We start from the raw sequence: 16,274 nt of genomic DNA, 5'->3' as shown, positions 1-16,274 counted from the left end.
TTCAACTATGACAATTTGTTGCGGGTTGTCTAAATATGTGACATCACACTAAAAGAGTCTATGCTGCCACCTTTTGATATACATTCTTATTAAACTATACGACGTTAGATACATACGGAAAAGAAATCTATTTTTTTTTTAACAAATAAAAATAATTCTTTCCTTAGTGCGGTACTACGGTAGGAAATAGAAATCTTAATGATAGATGGCAGAAGCGTCAATCGACAATACCCACAAAAATAGGTAACAGTTTACACTGCAAGAAAATTTGAAAATTATTAAATGGTAGAAGTCACTATTAGCAGTTGGCTTTGCTTTACAAATTAATTATACAGAATAATTGATCACTACACATATATAAATAACGAAATAAATATATTTACTCTGCACGGTATTCTTCTATATTTCACCTACAGAAATAACAGGTTTTTGCCATGAGTAATCCACTAGCTACTATTTTAACAAATGTGAGTTAAAGTTATAGGTAAGTATTTTTTTGTTTGTTTCTAAATTAAGTAAATTATTAATTTTTATTAAAAAGTAAAGGGAGGAAAAAGTTATAATTTGGATGAGGAAATAGTAACGATTTTGTCGAAATACAGGAAGCAATTGGAACATATTATACGTAGTTATTAAAACGGAAAATCTTAGTGTTCTCTAGGTTTTCCAAAATGTGGCCATCTATTTTTAATGGAAAAGTCTTGCCGAGTAATAAGGACAGTGGTATATTTATTCAAATTTTAGGCCAACGTTGACGTTTGGAATTAGGGACACAGGTATATATGCCACTGCGCCGTCGCCTTATTCAAAAGCCACAACAGCGGGAAGGTCGGATCGGATCGCCGTAGAAAGTCCACCACGACACCGGTACCTTCCTCCGTGCACGAGGCATTCGTTTGCCGACAATGAGGCCGGGCGTACGGCGCGCGGATTTTGGCGCGTAGTTTTCCGAAAAAGAAAACTCAAAAACCATGTGGCAAAAACATTTTCGGAGTGCGTACTGTGTGTGACAGTGATTAGGAGTGAAAGTGTACAAACGATGTTGGAAACATGCCATTCGTTCAGCGTTTTGTCGAGCCGAAATATTTAAGTCGAACGAATCTCTTCGACGAGGATGGTAATCCGAGAGTTTCGGACGACGAGCTGCAAGCCGTCACCAACAACACCCTCTGCAATGCCCTCAGGCAGCTAGCTTCGCTGGTACTAGTGGCCGACGACATCTTCACGAACCTCGGAGGTCAGCTTCAGAGTATAAACAAAAGGTCCGAATCTGTGAAGGTGAAAATTAATGCCCTCGAAGAGAAGGTCACTAAGTTCGACCCCAAGGAAGTCACAGTTCGTAAGTAATGGCCTTTTCAAGGATACCTAGTGCCTACCATCCCTAACCGATAGACGAAGTAATAATAAACGGATTCATCCTGTATAGAAAATAAAAAAATAGTAATGGGTAGTTTTTTTGAAAATTTTTTCATCGAAATAAAAGGAAGAGAAACTATAATATCGTGTGGAAGTAAATAATTCAACTGAGGTCGTTCGTCGAGGGTCTGTCTACTGCTTAATTTCCGTTAAATTATACTAGTACGTGACGCTTTTACCTGGCTCTAGATGGGTTGTTACTAAACTAAAACATCGTGTATTTTCTGAAAACCGTTCTCATTCCACCGTGTATAATCGACATGGAGATAGGTACCTATCTTTGAAGGCCAGGAATCATCACGCAAGAAAAATAAAGGAGGGTAACTAACATATTCTGTGGTAACACCGAGCACTTCATCGTACATACGTTACCTTGAGTCCGGGCTGAAAGAATCGACTTTTTGCAATTCTTGTCTAACTATTCAAAGACAAGGTCGTCGATATAGCCGCGTTCGTTCGGACCCTGGCACGGCTCTATCGATAGAATCCGAGAATCATTTTATGTTAATTTGTAGTAATTAAAAAACATTGTGAGTAAATCAATAAATTATTTTTATCAAGCTTCTATCTGCATTAGAAACTTTCCAATGTAGGTACTTAAAGTAATAATATAGAATATTGAAACACTCTTATTTGGCTGTATATTCAAATAAAACGTAGAAGTTCTTACACTAACGAGCTAAATCGCTTAATACACATCCGGATGTTGTAATTGATATAATTATTGAAAGCGCGGTAGAGGGCATGCATGCAGCTCACGTTAATATAATCGTGTCTTTTCGCCTTCTTCAATGTTCTGGTTAACGAAAATATTTGTCGAGAAAATCTTCATCACAACATAAAAAACGAACTGTGCTAAATAAATATTTATACACGTATTATCTTCCATTGCGGCAATACAGCGTTTGTACAGAAAACTCGCACGTATTTGTATCTATAGGGCGACCCGTAATAATTTTCCCAGACCATATTATCGTTTTTTATAATGATGGAAGAAAGAAAATATTTTTATATAAAAGCAAATAGGAACTTCTACTTTTAATATAATTCAAAACAAACTCGAAGTGAAATCGGAATGACGTGTACCATTTATTTACTTTTAGGGGAATTGCAGATTTTAAAAAATAAAAATTATCAATTTCGTAAAGGCGAGCTCTAAAAATCTATAGAACTGGCCTGTATGTGTATGTGTGTGAAACACGACGGTTACAACACCAACAACCGGAGGTAGTGGGTAATACTAACTGCCCTTCTGCTTTCCGGTCGTCGTCGTCGTCATCGTTGTTTCTAATCATGTGAACGATGACTGAACTAATATACAAATATAACGGTCGCAGACATTGCATTAAATGTATTTAATGGCTATTTCCATTTTTAAGCAATAGTTGTATGACTGTCAAAAATTGTTTGTTCTTGCATCCCGTGGAAGGGAATCGAATTTCGTAAAATGATATACCTAGGTACCTAGCTGTAAAATTATATGCATATCAAGTGTATTTTTAATTATGTGAAGCCAGACAAAAATGACGCATCGAGAAAAATTCAAGTCCACGAGTACAGGATCATACATAAATCTCTTTTTATTGCAATTTACTATTTAGATATTTGAATGGGACATAATGCAGATATAAAGTGTTGCAGAATATGCAATAAAAAAGAACAATTAAACATGAATTTATTTTACTAATTCCCCAACTGTATAAACTGGAATGGAATACACAGCAACTGTTTCAAACGACCTTATAAACAAAACGGATGGAGCTCTGGCGATCGGGCGGGCCATTTCTTAACTTAACAAGTTTCGTATAGTTTGGGCATATTTCGACGAATTTCCAGCGAAACATCACCCAGCGAATCATTTACCATGTTGCTTAAAGGTATATTTACCTTCGACCATCTAACCGATCTGGTATAACGTAAGTTAAACCGTTCGTTTACTATTCCGATCCAAAATTTACTGAAAATCCACTACCTAATTACAAAAATGCTATCGGTATACTCGTAGCTGCTCATTTAAAATCCTCCAAATTGAACTTTTTGATTCATTGTGCTGTAAAGTCGTTCTGCGAGAGCTAGTTCCAGGATTATTTGCAACATTCTCTAATCTTTTTTTTGCAAAATACAACAATTAAAAAAAATGAGATTCACGCAAAGCCATTACTCATCTTGCTTTGCTGGTGCTGGTGTCATATTGCAGTGCGTTTTTAACTTTACGCCAACTGTTCAATTAATCACAAAAAGACAAGGAGGAGCCCACGTGCCAGGAATTTGCAAAACCCCGTCATATGGCGATGAACATGCCATGTGTTCCAGTTGAGGCAAACGCTATCCCGACCGATATTTTTCTTGGGTCCTTCACGTGTAGGAAGCGAACGATACTGATGTCGCCCACGAACCATTGTTTTATTATTTATTAACACACAATGGCGAAAAAAGAAAAATCACCAACTTACGAGGAAAAATAAAGACTTTTCAATAAGCCGGTGATTTCCACTTTAAATAGGAGCTTTAACAGTAGGGACTTTTCGTCACGAATAACAGTTTTAACCGTTAGAAAACACCATACATACACCTACGTCTTACGTGGTTCAGTCAATAGAAACCTACTAAATTAATATCAATGTTTGGAAAAAGCAAACAAGATCTAAGCCTAATTTATTATTTTTTTTTCACTTTTTCATGGATTGGTGTTACGTGCAGATACGAAAAATGTGTATCTGGTTTTCGTCTACAACGGCATACTACGTCTTGTGTTTATCGGCAGATCATCTGATTTTAGAGTGTTTAGTTTTTAGTTTTTAACCTCAGTTTGGAAATTCGTTCCTAAAAGCTTGGTAGATAGGTACCTACAGCCGTCGACAATAAAATCTTTCCAATCTGAAACAGTGAAATGTTGAAAGCAAATACCTACATTTATGTTTTCACCGTTAAGATTTAACTATTTTTCAAGAACTTTGTCACTCTGCATCTGAAACTCGTACTTATGAAACTTTTTTTTTTATGTGCACTACGTATAGCCGATTTGTTTACCCCCATTCCCAAATTATTCTAAAGTTTTATATTTGAAAGATCTGACCACCTTAGTGTAATAAAAATATAATATACTATTAAATTTACTACATAGTAATTACAGCAAATTAAAAATGGATATTAAAATTATAATTCTTGTGATCTCAAAAATGGCACTATTCGAGCATTTTTGTAAATACAGCAAAGAAACATACAAACATTGGAAACAGCAACAGCATTGAACTCTCAACAGTACAGCTTCATTTACGCTGAACAGCAAGCATTGGAATCATTTTGTTGTCCACAGCTGTACGTACGTACGTACGTGATTTTCGAAATAATATATCTATGTATTTACAAGGCGTATTCGATGGAAATCTCATGATAACGGTTCTTAGAAACAAAAAACGGATTTGCAACAACACAGGACGTCAGACTTTAACAGGCGAAAGCGAGGTCTCTATTTGACAATCCGCGGTTGTATCGGTTATTAAAGTATTTACTTAATTCTACTTTACTTTGCCTTTGCCTTCGTTCCTCATTACAGCGCGATCCTTGGCTAAATCGATGTTTCTAAGGACACAGGTGCAGTAAAACAACTATGTACATAAGTGGTCAATAACATGGAGAAACTTAGACTCCGCCTTTATGAACAGACAGCGTATTTTTCCAAATGGCCGCAGGTGCGCTTGTCCATGTCCAGGCAACCATCACGCACTATATTTTTGTTCGACGCATATGGCATACTGGAAAAAATATTCCAATTTCATACACCTAGCCTAGAACACAACCGATAATGCAGAAATCTAAGTGCCATGTATTATCGACGCTATCTCTTGTTCACATAAATATTAAATCTGGCGGTAAATTTAAATTGCTTAAAAGTACTTTTTACGAAAATTATTTGTTTTTGTTTTTACCATTGTCTTCAACAAACTGTAATTTTTAGTATAGCTATACTGATAAATAATAAATACACAACTGTAAAGACAATAAGTAAAGATGAAATAAGTAGGTATATTTTTTTCTAGATTTTAAAAGTATTAAGCTAAATCAAACTCAAAATTTTTTTCCTATAAAAATTATCAAACAAAGTCAAGGTTCTTTGATTTTTTGTCAACTCCATAGACAAGATTCTAGTGAAATTGCGAAAAATGACTAACTGAACTAGCATTGAATTATATAGGCATGTGTTCCCCCAATTTTTATTCGTAGTTTCGAGATAAATTCCTTTAAGGCCAAATTATTAAAGTAAGTTTAACTTACAATTAACTAACAATAAGCTCAGAATGTGATTTAATGCAATTAAAACGTACCGACATCAACACATTCTAATCTTCCAGTTAGTTAACTGTAAGATAAACTTACTTTATTAATTTGGCCCTTAGCTCTCTGAACGTATGTACTAGTGAGCAAGCCGGCGTATATTAAAATTAATAGCTCCCGACTCCAAATATGGAAATTAAAACGAGAGGAATTTCTGAAGGAGATAAATTCCCACGCCGGCAGCTAGCTTAACAGATATCGCACCTGTAATATTCCTGGGAATATATAAAGATGGAGCCCTCAAGGGAGTTACCAACCCCCTTAGGAGATCCTAAAATTCACTTTGAAAACTCGGAAAATTAAATTGAAACATTCCTTTTATACTCTAGTCCACCGAAACCTTACACGTAAAAGGAGATTTTAATAATCGCCAAATTTTTAAAAATCCTTTACTTTGTTTTTGAAACACTTTTTTTGAGAATTATATACAATTTTAGTTAGTAGCAAATGATCTGACGACGACCATACACGTCGTCCCGAAAGACAATATGACCTTTTAAAGTTAGCAGACATTGTTAAAATTTTCTTGGAAATAAACTTTGAATTGGGTCGTCTGACAAAGGGAATTTAAAAAATCGAAATAACAAGGATCACCACAATAAAAATCCTCGCGAGTCGGTCGCCGAATACGTCGGAATTTAGGGCAAAGGAACCGTACGGCCCCTTCGTGGAATTACGGCGGTCCGCATTCTCACAATAGGGAGACCATAATAATAATAACACCACGAAGCCGGCGTGGTGTGTGCGGGTACGCCATGCCAACCAGGGCTACCCGGTGGGCCGACAGCTCGCCCTAAGGCTTTCAGACTGGCTCCGCGACCTCGACGAGTTCGATGCAGGACCGCATCGCCATATTCATAAGCAAAATTTTATGTCTTAGAGACTGTTAGACTTGGCACAATGCTTTTTAATTTGTATGTAATCGTTTCACGCCCCTTTGTGTGCAGGGTAATCCATAATTGTCTTTCGTAGATACATGCATAATGTAGACAGAGAAAAACAGGGTGTCCGAAAACGTTGCGCAAAAAATTCTGGAGTTGATACTACTGGAAAAGTAATGACACTTTTTTTATTTCATTTTTTGTTTATAACTTTGTTAATACTGAAAGAGATTTTTTCATATTTGGAACATTTGTTCCTTTCATTAAGAGTGCAGTTTTAAATTTAGTACTGATTCTGATTTTATAATATAAGCGAAGTGTGCTCTGAAAACAGCGAATTCTCGCGGAATCATAATTTTATGTAATCGAAAAAATAACTGAAATTCAATTTAAAAAAGGAATGCCAAAATAAAAACATTTTTTATTTTAGAAAAACTGCGTTTTCTGCAGAAAATCGCATGAGACCATTTTGCAAACGTTTTGATATAGGTACTTAGTCAGTCATTCATTTATTAAAGTTCTGATTTCACTGGAAATTTATTTTCCCAGTACTTATTTTTTATTAAGCTCGTATGTTTCATTGTCAGTTGCAGATAGTGTTTTCAATTATGATTTCAGTAATATACAGTATGTCATATTTTTGATATTTTGATAATCAACAAAGAAATATGTTTATGTATAAGATAGGTGTGGTAGTGTGCTTTGAAAAACAATTATTAACTATAAGATTATACCATCTTATACCAGCGTCAAGTAATTACGATAAAAAACATATCTATAGATGCGCTACTTTCTTTAAACAATAATAATTATTTCAGTGTTCCAAAGCTCACTATTTTAAATATCAATATTTTTTTAGGCGTTTATGTTATATGACTATTTCTACTTTTTTCAAATATTTCGCCTATAAAATGATAAAACTGTGACATGTTATATATCGCTAGATTCATAATGGAAAATTCTATTCGATGCAAACGAAATATACGAAGTTTTTTCTGAAGAGTCAGTTTTTGGGGTATAAGTTTTTAAATCGAACTTCAATTGTTTTCCTCACTGCGTGGTCCGCGGCACTTTTCACTAGGTCGACGTTTCATTCCATTCAAATATCGTAATAGCATAAAATTGAATCCCAATGAAAAGAGAATTGTGTATCACAAGGCGCACAATTCGTATTGTAATAAAAAAATAAATCGAAAGCATAATTTGAAAATGTTATCACATATCGTATTACTTGAAACGTACATACAATAACCTGTAGAAGTGTTCGTGGATGCTGATAAAGAAACTGGAAAATAAATCAACTGCTGATTTCTGAAGACTCCTCGGACAAGGTGAAATTCCTCGGGACCGTTGAAGTGTGAAGTCGAATCAATTATTTCCGTTGAAAGAAATCTTTTCATGGCAACCATTATCACATGTAGGTACTTTTTAATTACCCACCCGGATATCTGCTTAGAAATTAATATATTTTTTTTAATTATTCAAGGATTTCTATATTTTTCAATGATATATCGTATCGTTTTACGAACTCAACGAATACGACAGAGATACGGATCTGTAACACGTGCCTACCCCGGCATTTGTGAGAATCCGAACCTACAATTTTATCATCCCCCGTGGCAGTCTTAACCTAACCGACCTACCCTTTCAAAAGCATGCTTTCAAAAAATTGTTCAAGTAAAAACAAAAGAAAGAAAATACAGTTACTTAGATACCGTAAATATTGGTAGGCTCTGACGATTCAAATTTAAAAGAAATACTTAGGTAGGTACGAAATGTTTGTATCGTCTACGTTGAGATGAGTTTGTGTATATACACCGAGTTATTTTGATTAATTTATCAATTATCTTTAAGTTCTTAAATTTTAAAAATAAACCGCAATGTAGTTTTTAAAATATAAACGGTTTATACAATTATTTATGGTTTTAATAAAATACGACCACTGTAAAAGTTTTTGACCGCTAATAAGAAATAATACGCCATAATAGTCCAAATAAATGTACCAAATTTTAACGCGATCGGTAAAAGGGTTATGAAGTTGTTAATTAAATTAGTTTAATTGTTGACAACTTTGAAGGCCTGTAACTCAAAAACCAAAAAGTTTTTACTTAACTTTTTTTTCGTAAATCGTATTTATTTATCGCCGTGAATATGAAGTCAAACGTTGTCGGTGAAATTTGCGGATAAACAGAAATAAAAAGCCTGTCTAAATAATAAATAATATTTTTAACGTCAATTATTGTATAGAGTAAAATAATTTTCTCAGAATCAGCGACCGTATGGGGCACATACACATGACATTCCAGAGTCGTCCTCTCGGTCGTCCTTTATTTTTTCTGATCTGTTAAATTGAATCGCAGGTCCGAAATCGCTTCATAAAAAAAGATGTAGGGTGTTCAAATGTACCGAAGTTTAAATAGATTTTGGGCAATATGTCGACAACGACAACGTAAAATTACTCAATCAGTTATCCTATCGAGTTGGTTAAGATAGGCAGCATTAACTGCGGGCAACTACCTGTTAACCCCAGAGGCTCGAGAGCAGGTCAATTAGACTTTATTGGACAGTCAGCGGACGACATTTTAAAAATGCACTTAAAGCGCACCGAGTAAACAAAGTGTGTATACCGCTAGGGATACCGCTTCGTCGGCTCGATTCGGCCGTATTTGGAAACGTCTCCCAATCCAAATACGATTTGCTCTCTACCTAAACACCGCATCCGACCATATGGTCGAAAGTCGTCTCGAATTAACCTGACGGAGATAGATACACAACAGATAATCGGTAGCATATGCATATGTAATGTTATGTAACAAAACAGAGTTGTGAGACTGTTAACGAAAATATTTATTTACATACATATTTGTCTAATGGGATCGAGGCCAAATGTGACATCTCGCATTACCTATCTGTACCAGCAGTCTTCCGTTCGATTTACTGCTATACGTAATATTCGATCCGCCGACTTTCCCGTAGGTTTTTTTATTTAGTTTCTCGTAAAACTATTTTTTTATTTTTCGACGTTCTTTCCGCTGTATCTCCGAAAGTACACGAGATGCGAGCAAACCATTTATTTTATTTATTACGTTCCGTTCAATTGAAATTAGACAATTGGACTGTGGCAATAGAATTACTCTTTCGATTGAATTATGTCGGGAAATTTTGTTTAAAATTAACAGTTGTCAGGCTCTCCCCAATGCCATGATCTATGTTTCCCTTTCGAGGGGCCCACTCGACAATGATACCTCCGCAGAACTAGGCAGATGTACACTCGTATCTTTCAGCGCGCCCTCGTAATTCAATTGTTACTGTAATAAATTCGAAATCTGGCGCAAAAGATTCGACAACAGTCGAACTACCCAACCGGATCTACAACAAATGTGGGTCATGCGGAAGGATATGAGGGTAATTTGTATTAAAACCTTTGTGTTGTACCAAATTGAATAATGATACAATTTAGGTAATACGATTTTAAGTAGGTAGGTATATGTATTTGATTTGATATATTCTAATTTTTTGCACGAAACTCGAAAAACTCGAGGTTTCCAATTTGATATAAAAAAAAAAACGGAAGAATACGAACCACCACGTACAAACGAATATAACAAGATAAGGCTCTATGCTGTGACGCAAGAATAGAATGCATCTAGCAGTTGAGTTTTAGTAAATTTATAACCTCTCTAAGATATTATCTCTGGGTAAATATTTGATACGAATACATAAAGTGTTATTTATTTTGAAATATTGAATAATGTGATAAATAAATATAGTTTATGACTACGTGTCAATAAAATGCGATACATTTATTACACAATTTTGATAGCTTAGTATGAAAAATAAATACCAAACGTTTATCGTACCGATTTGAAAACATTTCGTTTATATGTAAATATAATTATTATTATGTCTCCCTGGATTGGGAGTATATTTATTCCTTCCAAAACACTCTCGAAAATAGTTATAACCGTTTAATAATCTGCAAGGCAGGACTGTCGGAGGTTGGTGGTTTTTAATTGTAGTATATATGTACGATTTAAAAAAAAAACGTGACCAATGATTAGTTCCTAATTTTTTAATGACTGCGACTGCGACTAACTAAGAACGCGAACACGTCTGTAAAATTTTTTGGGGCGCATGACTCGAACCTACTTAGAGTAAGTTTACATAATATGGTCTATTTACGATAAGTTTGCAATGACGTCACATTTAATAATTAAGTGCAGCTGACAGAATAACCCTAAATTCTTGTTCTATATCACATTAACTCTCGTCGAACTACAAAATTGATTTGTTTTAAGTTTACTACATTTACAATCATTAAAATTAGTCGATCGGCAGTTGACACACATTTGACGTTTCCGTTACTTTCGATAGCAGCTCTGTGAGATTTTTGTACTTATCCTTAATCAACATCACTTAAAATATTATAGATTTATGTATGTATAACGCAGAACACCTTTTTCATAATGCTTCAAGTTTTAAATTTACCTACTAATTTTCCGTTTTTTATACTGAAACAAAAACTTTAAAAAAATACCCATTCAAAAATTTTAGTAGGTACCTTCTGCAATACAAATTGATAATATGTTTGAGATATCCATAGGGATTTTAAACGATGCCGATCAAAGGTTATATGTAACGTGATTGAGAAGCACATCTAGAAGACCGCGATATACGAAAAAAAAAAAAAGATTCGAATTCGTTTTTAATATTAACGTTGACCGACTCCACCGATGCAAAGTTTAGTTTAGAGGAGCGGCCGCTGCCTGAAAAGTGTCAAATCAATCCGCGTCATTTGGAAAAGAGCATTATTGTGCGCGGTTCACTAACACAATAGCCCCAGTTTTCGGCATACAAAGCTCCGTAAGCGGATGGACTTAAAATACATATATCGTTTGTTCGCCACATGGCCCACTGAACCCGGAATTGTGGTCCGGGGTGTTCCATTGTTCTCCGGTTAATTGCGGTCTCTGTCGCCGGTACTCTTTAACGAAACATGTGGGCTGTATTAGGCCTTCTGCGGTGGTGAATGGCTCCTGTATGTTGACGGATATGAGAATAGTCTAGATAGAAAGTAACTAAGGAGCGAAAGGGTTTACTGTCGCTACTACGCAAAAACGGTCTAGAGCGTGATTCCCATTAAAAAATTAATAAAATTAATAAAGTTATTCGATTCCCGTTCTGATAGATAATGAACATAAACGTATACAGGGTGTATCTAAATAACACCGAAAAAATTCAAGGGGCGATTCTCCGATGAAAATTAATAGGGGTCTTTGGTATAAAATTTTTTGAAAAAACCCTCCCCTGAAAAGTTACGCCCCTCCTAAAATTACAAAAAAAAATTGTTTTTCTTTTTTATCTTCCACGTACATCAAGCTAAAGAAACCAAACTTGGTGAACATTATCTGTCAATAAAACTACACTTTTTGAATTTTTTTCAACCCTGAACTATTTTTGTAAGGGGTTGAAATAATCAACCCCTATGACATTTTTTCTTATAATTTTTTTTTCGATAAAATTTTTTCCTTTTAAAAAATATGTCTAAAAAACCCCATTCATTTACTAACTTTTTGATCTCTTCAAGTTTCTTCGAAAAGTTAAGGATTTATGACAAAAAAAAATAAATGTATTGTAATGTATTTTTAAAAAGATGAGCTGTTTAACGCGAGTGTATTTTGCCGAAAGATCTAGTGGCCTGTTCTTTACAATGGAATCCGTAGAAACAAATGTCAATGTCATTTATTGTCATATTAAATAACATTTTATTAAAAAACACTCAACCAAATAGTTGACCTATGATTCTACTAGGCTAAGAAGTTTGGAACTTAGACTAAAAGTGAACAAATGATGAATAATGTTATAACAGTAACAAAAAATAAAAATCTGTCGGATATTGACAATACAATCTACAAAAAATGTTGAAAATGATTGCCTTCAGCTTCAATACAAGCATCTACTCTTGTTCTCATAGAATTGCGTATGCGTTCAAATATTCCTGGTGAATTTTTTATCGTTTCACACCCTGCTACAATGCGGTTTCGCAAATCATTGATATCTTCAACTGGCCTTGAGTAGATCAAAGATTTCAGATATCCCCATATGCAAAAATCCAAAGGATTAAGGTCAGGGGAGCGGGCTGGCCAATTTACATATCCTCCTCGACCTATCCATCGATTGGCATACACCTCATCCAAGTGACGTCTTGCACGTATACTAAAGTGGGCTGGTGCACCGTCGTGCATAAACCATAAACGTTGCCTAATTTGAATGGGAACTTCTTCAAGAATAATAGGTAATTCTTCGAGAAGATGACAATATGAGTCACCATCTAATCGTCGTGGAAGAAAATAGGGACCAATTAAATGATCGTCGATAATTCCGAGCCACACATTTAATGAAAATTGATACTGATGATTTCCTTCAAAAAAGTCATGAGGATTTTCCTCAGCCCAAATATGATTGTTACGAAAATTTCTAATACAGTCTCTTGAGAAATTCGCCTCGTCAGTAAATAAAATATTTCTTAAGAACTGCGGCGCTTGGCCGATCATATTAATAAGCCATTGACAAAAAACCACACGTGGTAAAAAATCTCGAATCAGTAACGACTGCACCCGTTGGAGATGATAGGGATATAACTGTTGTTCTTTTAAAATTCTAAAAACTACCGAATGGCTTACATTTAGGACACGAGCTATTTTCCTGGTACTAGTTTCTGGGGATTCCTCAATTAAATTAAGTACGGCTTCATCGACAGCTTCAGTTCTAACTTCTCGGCTACGGCCACAGTCATGACTTCTCTTTTCAAATTTTCCAAGTTCCCGCAAGCGTTGGTGAATATTTGTGAACGTAGTATGGTGGGGTAATCTACGCTCTGGGTACTGTTCAGCATAAAGTCTTTGCGCTTCCAATGCATTACCGTTAGCATACCCATATGTAAAATGCATATCTGCCATTTCTAAATTCGAATAGTTAACCATATTTTCGGTTTATTAACTAATATTTTCTACACAAAATCATGAAACTTGTGAAATAGTAAGAAACAGTAACAATAAATGACATTGACATTTGTTTCTACGGATTCCATTGTAAAGAACAGGCCACTAGATCTTTCGGCAAAATACACTCGCGTTAAACAGCTCATCTTTTTAAAAATACATTACAATACATTTATTTTTTTTTGTCATAAATCCTTAACTTTTCGAAGAAACTTGAAGAGATCAAAAAGTTAGTAAATGAATGGGGTTTTTTAGACATATTTTTTAAAAGGAAAAAATTTTATCGAAAAAAAAATTATAAGAAAAAATGTCATAGGGGTTGATTATTTCAACCCCTTACAAAAATAGTTCAGGGTTGAAAAAAATTCAAAAAGTGTAGTTTTATTGACAGATAATGTTCACCAAGTTTGGTTTCTTTAGCTTGATGTACGTGGAAGATAAAAAAGAAAAACAATTTTTTTTTGTAATTTTAGGAGGGGCGTAACTTTTCAGGGGAGGGTTTTTTCAAAAAATTTTATACCAAAGACCCCTATTAATTTTCATCGGAGAATCGCCCCTTGAATTTTTTCGGTGTTATTTAGATACACCCTGTATACATACAATCATCGGTTGTTTTAGGTATTTCAAAAGTTACGTACGGCAAGCTTACTGTTTAAAATGTGTGTAATAAGTACAACAGAGAGGAAATAGTAGAGAGAAAGGTGCTCTGGGCCATGTGTTACCAAGACCAAGAGAGGACCTGCATCATTCTCAATCCCCGAAGCCGTTACACAAGGGCAGGTTAGATACCTTGCCAGGCCTGCAGAAGGGCGTACTTCGTGGCCCAGGCAGTGGCGGGGTGAAATTGTTAGATAATGAATTAATCACCTCTCCCATTAGGGGAACATGAGAGAAGACGCAATGCATTAAATTGGACTATTTTCGACTCGAAACATTAATACGTTTTATTAGTTGTCAAAAGGTAATCAGTCAAAAAAATTATAAAACCATATTGGCTTAAGCTAATACCTACTTATCGTAATCGATTTATATTTGCAGATAACTAATAAGTACGTAATTGTAGGTAGGTAGGTATTTGCTATTGTTGTAATCATCAGATTATTACTTACTCCTAATGTTATTGATTTTTATTTTCGCATTTATGTCGATACGAATAAAGGTGTTTACTCCATCAAAAGATGTTAATTCTTTTTCATTAAAACCGACCGAAATTTTTATAAAAACTATATTATTCTTTTTTTGTCAATTGCCCTCAGTTGTAAAGACAAACTTTTGAAATATTTAACCTTTGCTGTCAAATGAAAATTTGTTAAATACAGGGTGTTTAAAATATTTCAAATGGTGGTACTTCATTTTATTTTATGAAAAATAAGTTCATATTAAAAATCTAAAAATATGTCCTCTCCGAAATACAGGTCCTGGAATGTTTTATCTCAATACTTAATAGAATGTTTTCTTTTTTACAAACTGAACGATTTAACTGCCTATTAGAGGGAATGTTTTAGTGTAAACTAAAATTTAATCACGTCACCAGGGGCGTGCGGCTATATGGCAATATTATCTCATTAGTTTAAAAAATAATGTGCATTATATATTTTTAATTTTTTTAAGTTTATAATCGTTGATTATCTGACAAACGATGTATGTTAGCATATTTTCAAATGTTATTTTATCAGAAATAATACGCATGACAAATAAATTAATAAAACACACTTTTTTCCAGAACTAGGCTTTAAATGGAAAAGTGCGAAGAAACATCTTATGTTAGGTAATCATAGAGGATTACAAAAAAATCACGTAGTAAAAGTTTTTCGATATTATCTTTTTAGCGTATCAAATATGAAAACATATAGATAGATTTTTCACCTACGTATAGGTATCATATGCTCAAGTATTAAAATAATGAAATATTATCATTAATATCAATAAAAAAATTTCGTGTGAAAAGAAATATAAATTATATAAAAAATATGATTACATTTCTAAAAATTCGGCAAAACCTACGAGTGTGGCATCCAAAAAAAAGTTCACTCACAATTTATATCCAACAGGCGTTCGTCCAACTCCCTCGAAACGACTAAATCATTCCCTATTGCACTCCTATGGGTAGTGATTACTAGATATTACCCTCCCCCCAATCACTCATTATTATCAATATCACAACAGTTTGTCACTACACTAATCACTGTTGGAGTCACGTAGAAATTTTTTTTCACATAAAACATCGGTTTTACCAAAATGTCTGGAATACGATTTTAAAGAAAATTTTGTAGGTACACGCAAATTTAAAATGACACGAGCCTTAACCGGACAATAATACCGCACAAGTGAACAATTCTGTGGAACTCTTTACGGTTTTCTTGCCCATTCGTATGTTTTTATTAACATTACGCCACTTCGACGTATCAGCTTATAAAAACGTAAATCAGGAGGTACACTTCGATCTAGAATATTACATTTTGTTAAATTTTGTACAAGGTGTTCGGAAAACGATAACAATTTTTAAGTGTAAAAAAGATAATATTTGAAGATTTTATGCATTAATTTATCTAAGAATAGAGAATTAATATTATGCCTTTTTTTTCTCAGTTTCATTTTGATTGATTTCGCTAACATCATTTTGAACTGCTTTTCAATATGT

At 34.3% G+C, this 16,274-nt stretch overlaps 1 protein-coding gene across 2 annotated transcripts in view; it reads left to right on the top strand.

Annotated features, from left to right (window-relative positions):
* Positions 1–906: 906 nt before the first annotated feature.
* LOC108903802 (serine-rich adhesin for platelets) overlaps positions 907–16,274 on the top strand; it is a 64,984-nt gene continuing 49,616 nt past the window's right edge. For both annotated transcript variants that reach the window (XM_018706098.2, XM_018706099.2), the window contains exon 1: positions 907–1,339. In XM_018706098.2, the coding sequence (XP_018561614.2) occupies positions 1,051–1,339 (289 nt within the window). In that variant the 5' untranslated portion in view covers positions 907–1,050. The remainder of the gene's footprint in view (positions 1,340–16,274) is intronic.

This window comes from Anoplophora glabripennis, unplaced genomic scaffold, assembly GCF_000390285.2.
Source record: "Anoplophora glabripennis isolate ALB-LARVAE unplaced genomic scaffold, Agla_2.0 scaffold134, whole genome shotgun sequence".
Classification (NCBI taxonomy): domain Eukaryota; kingdom Metazoa; phylum Arthropoda; class Insecta; order Coleoptera; family Cerambycidae; genus Anoplophora; species Anoplophora glabripennis.
The sequence above is the reverse complement of the archived record's forward strand: the minus strand, read 5'-3'. Positions and strand labels throughout refer to the sequence as shown.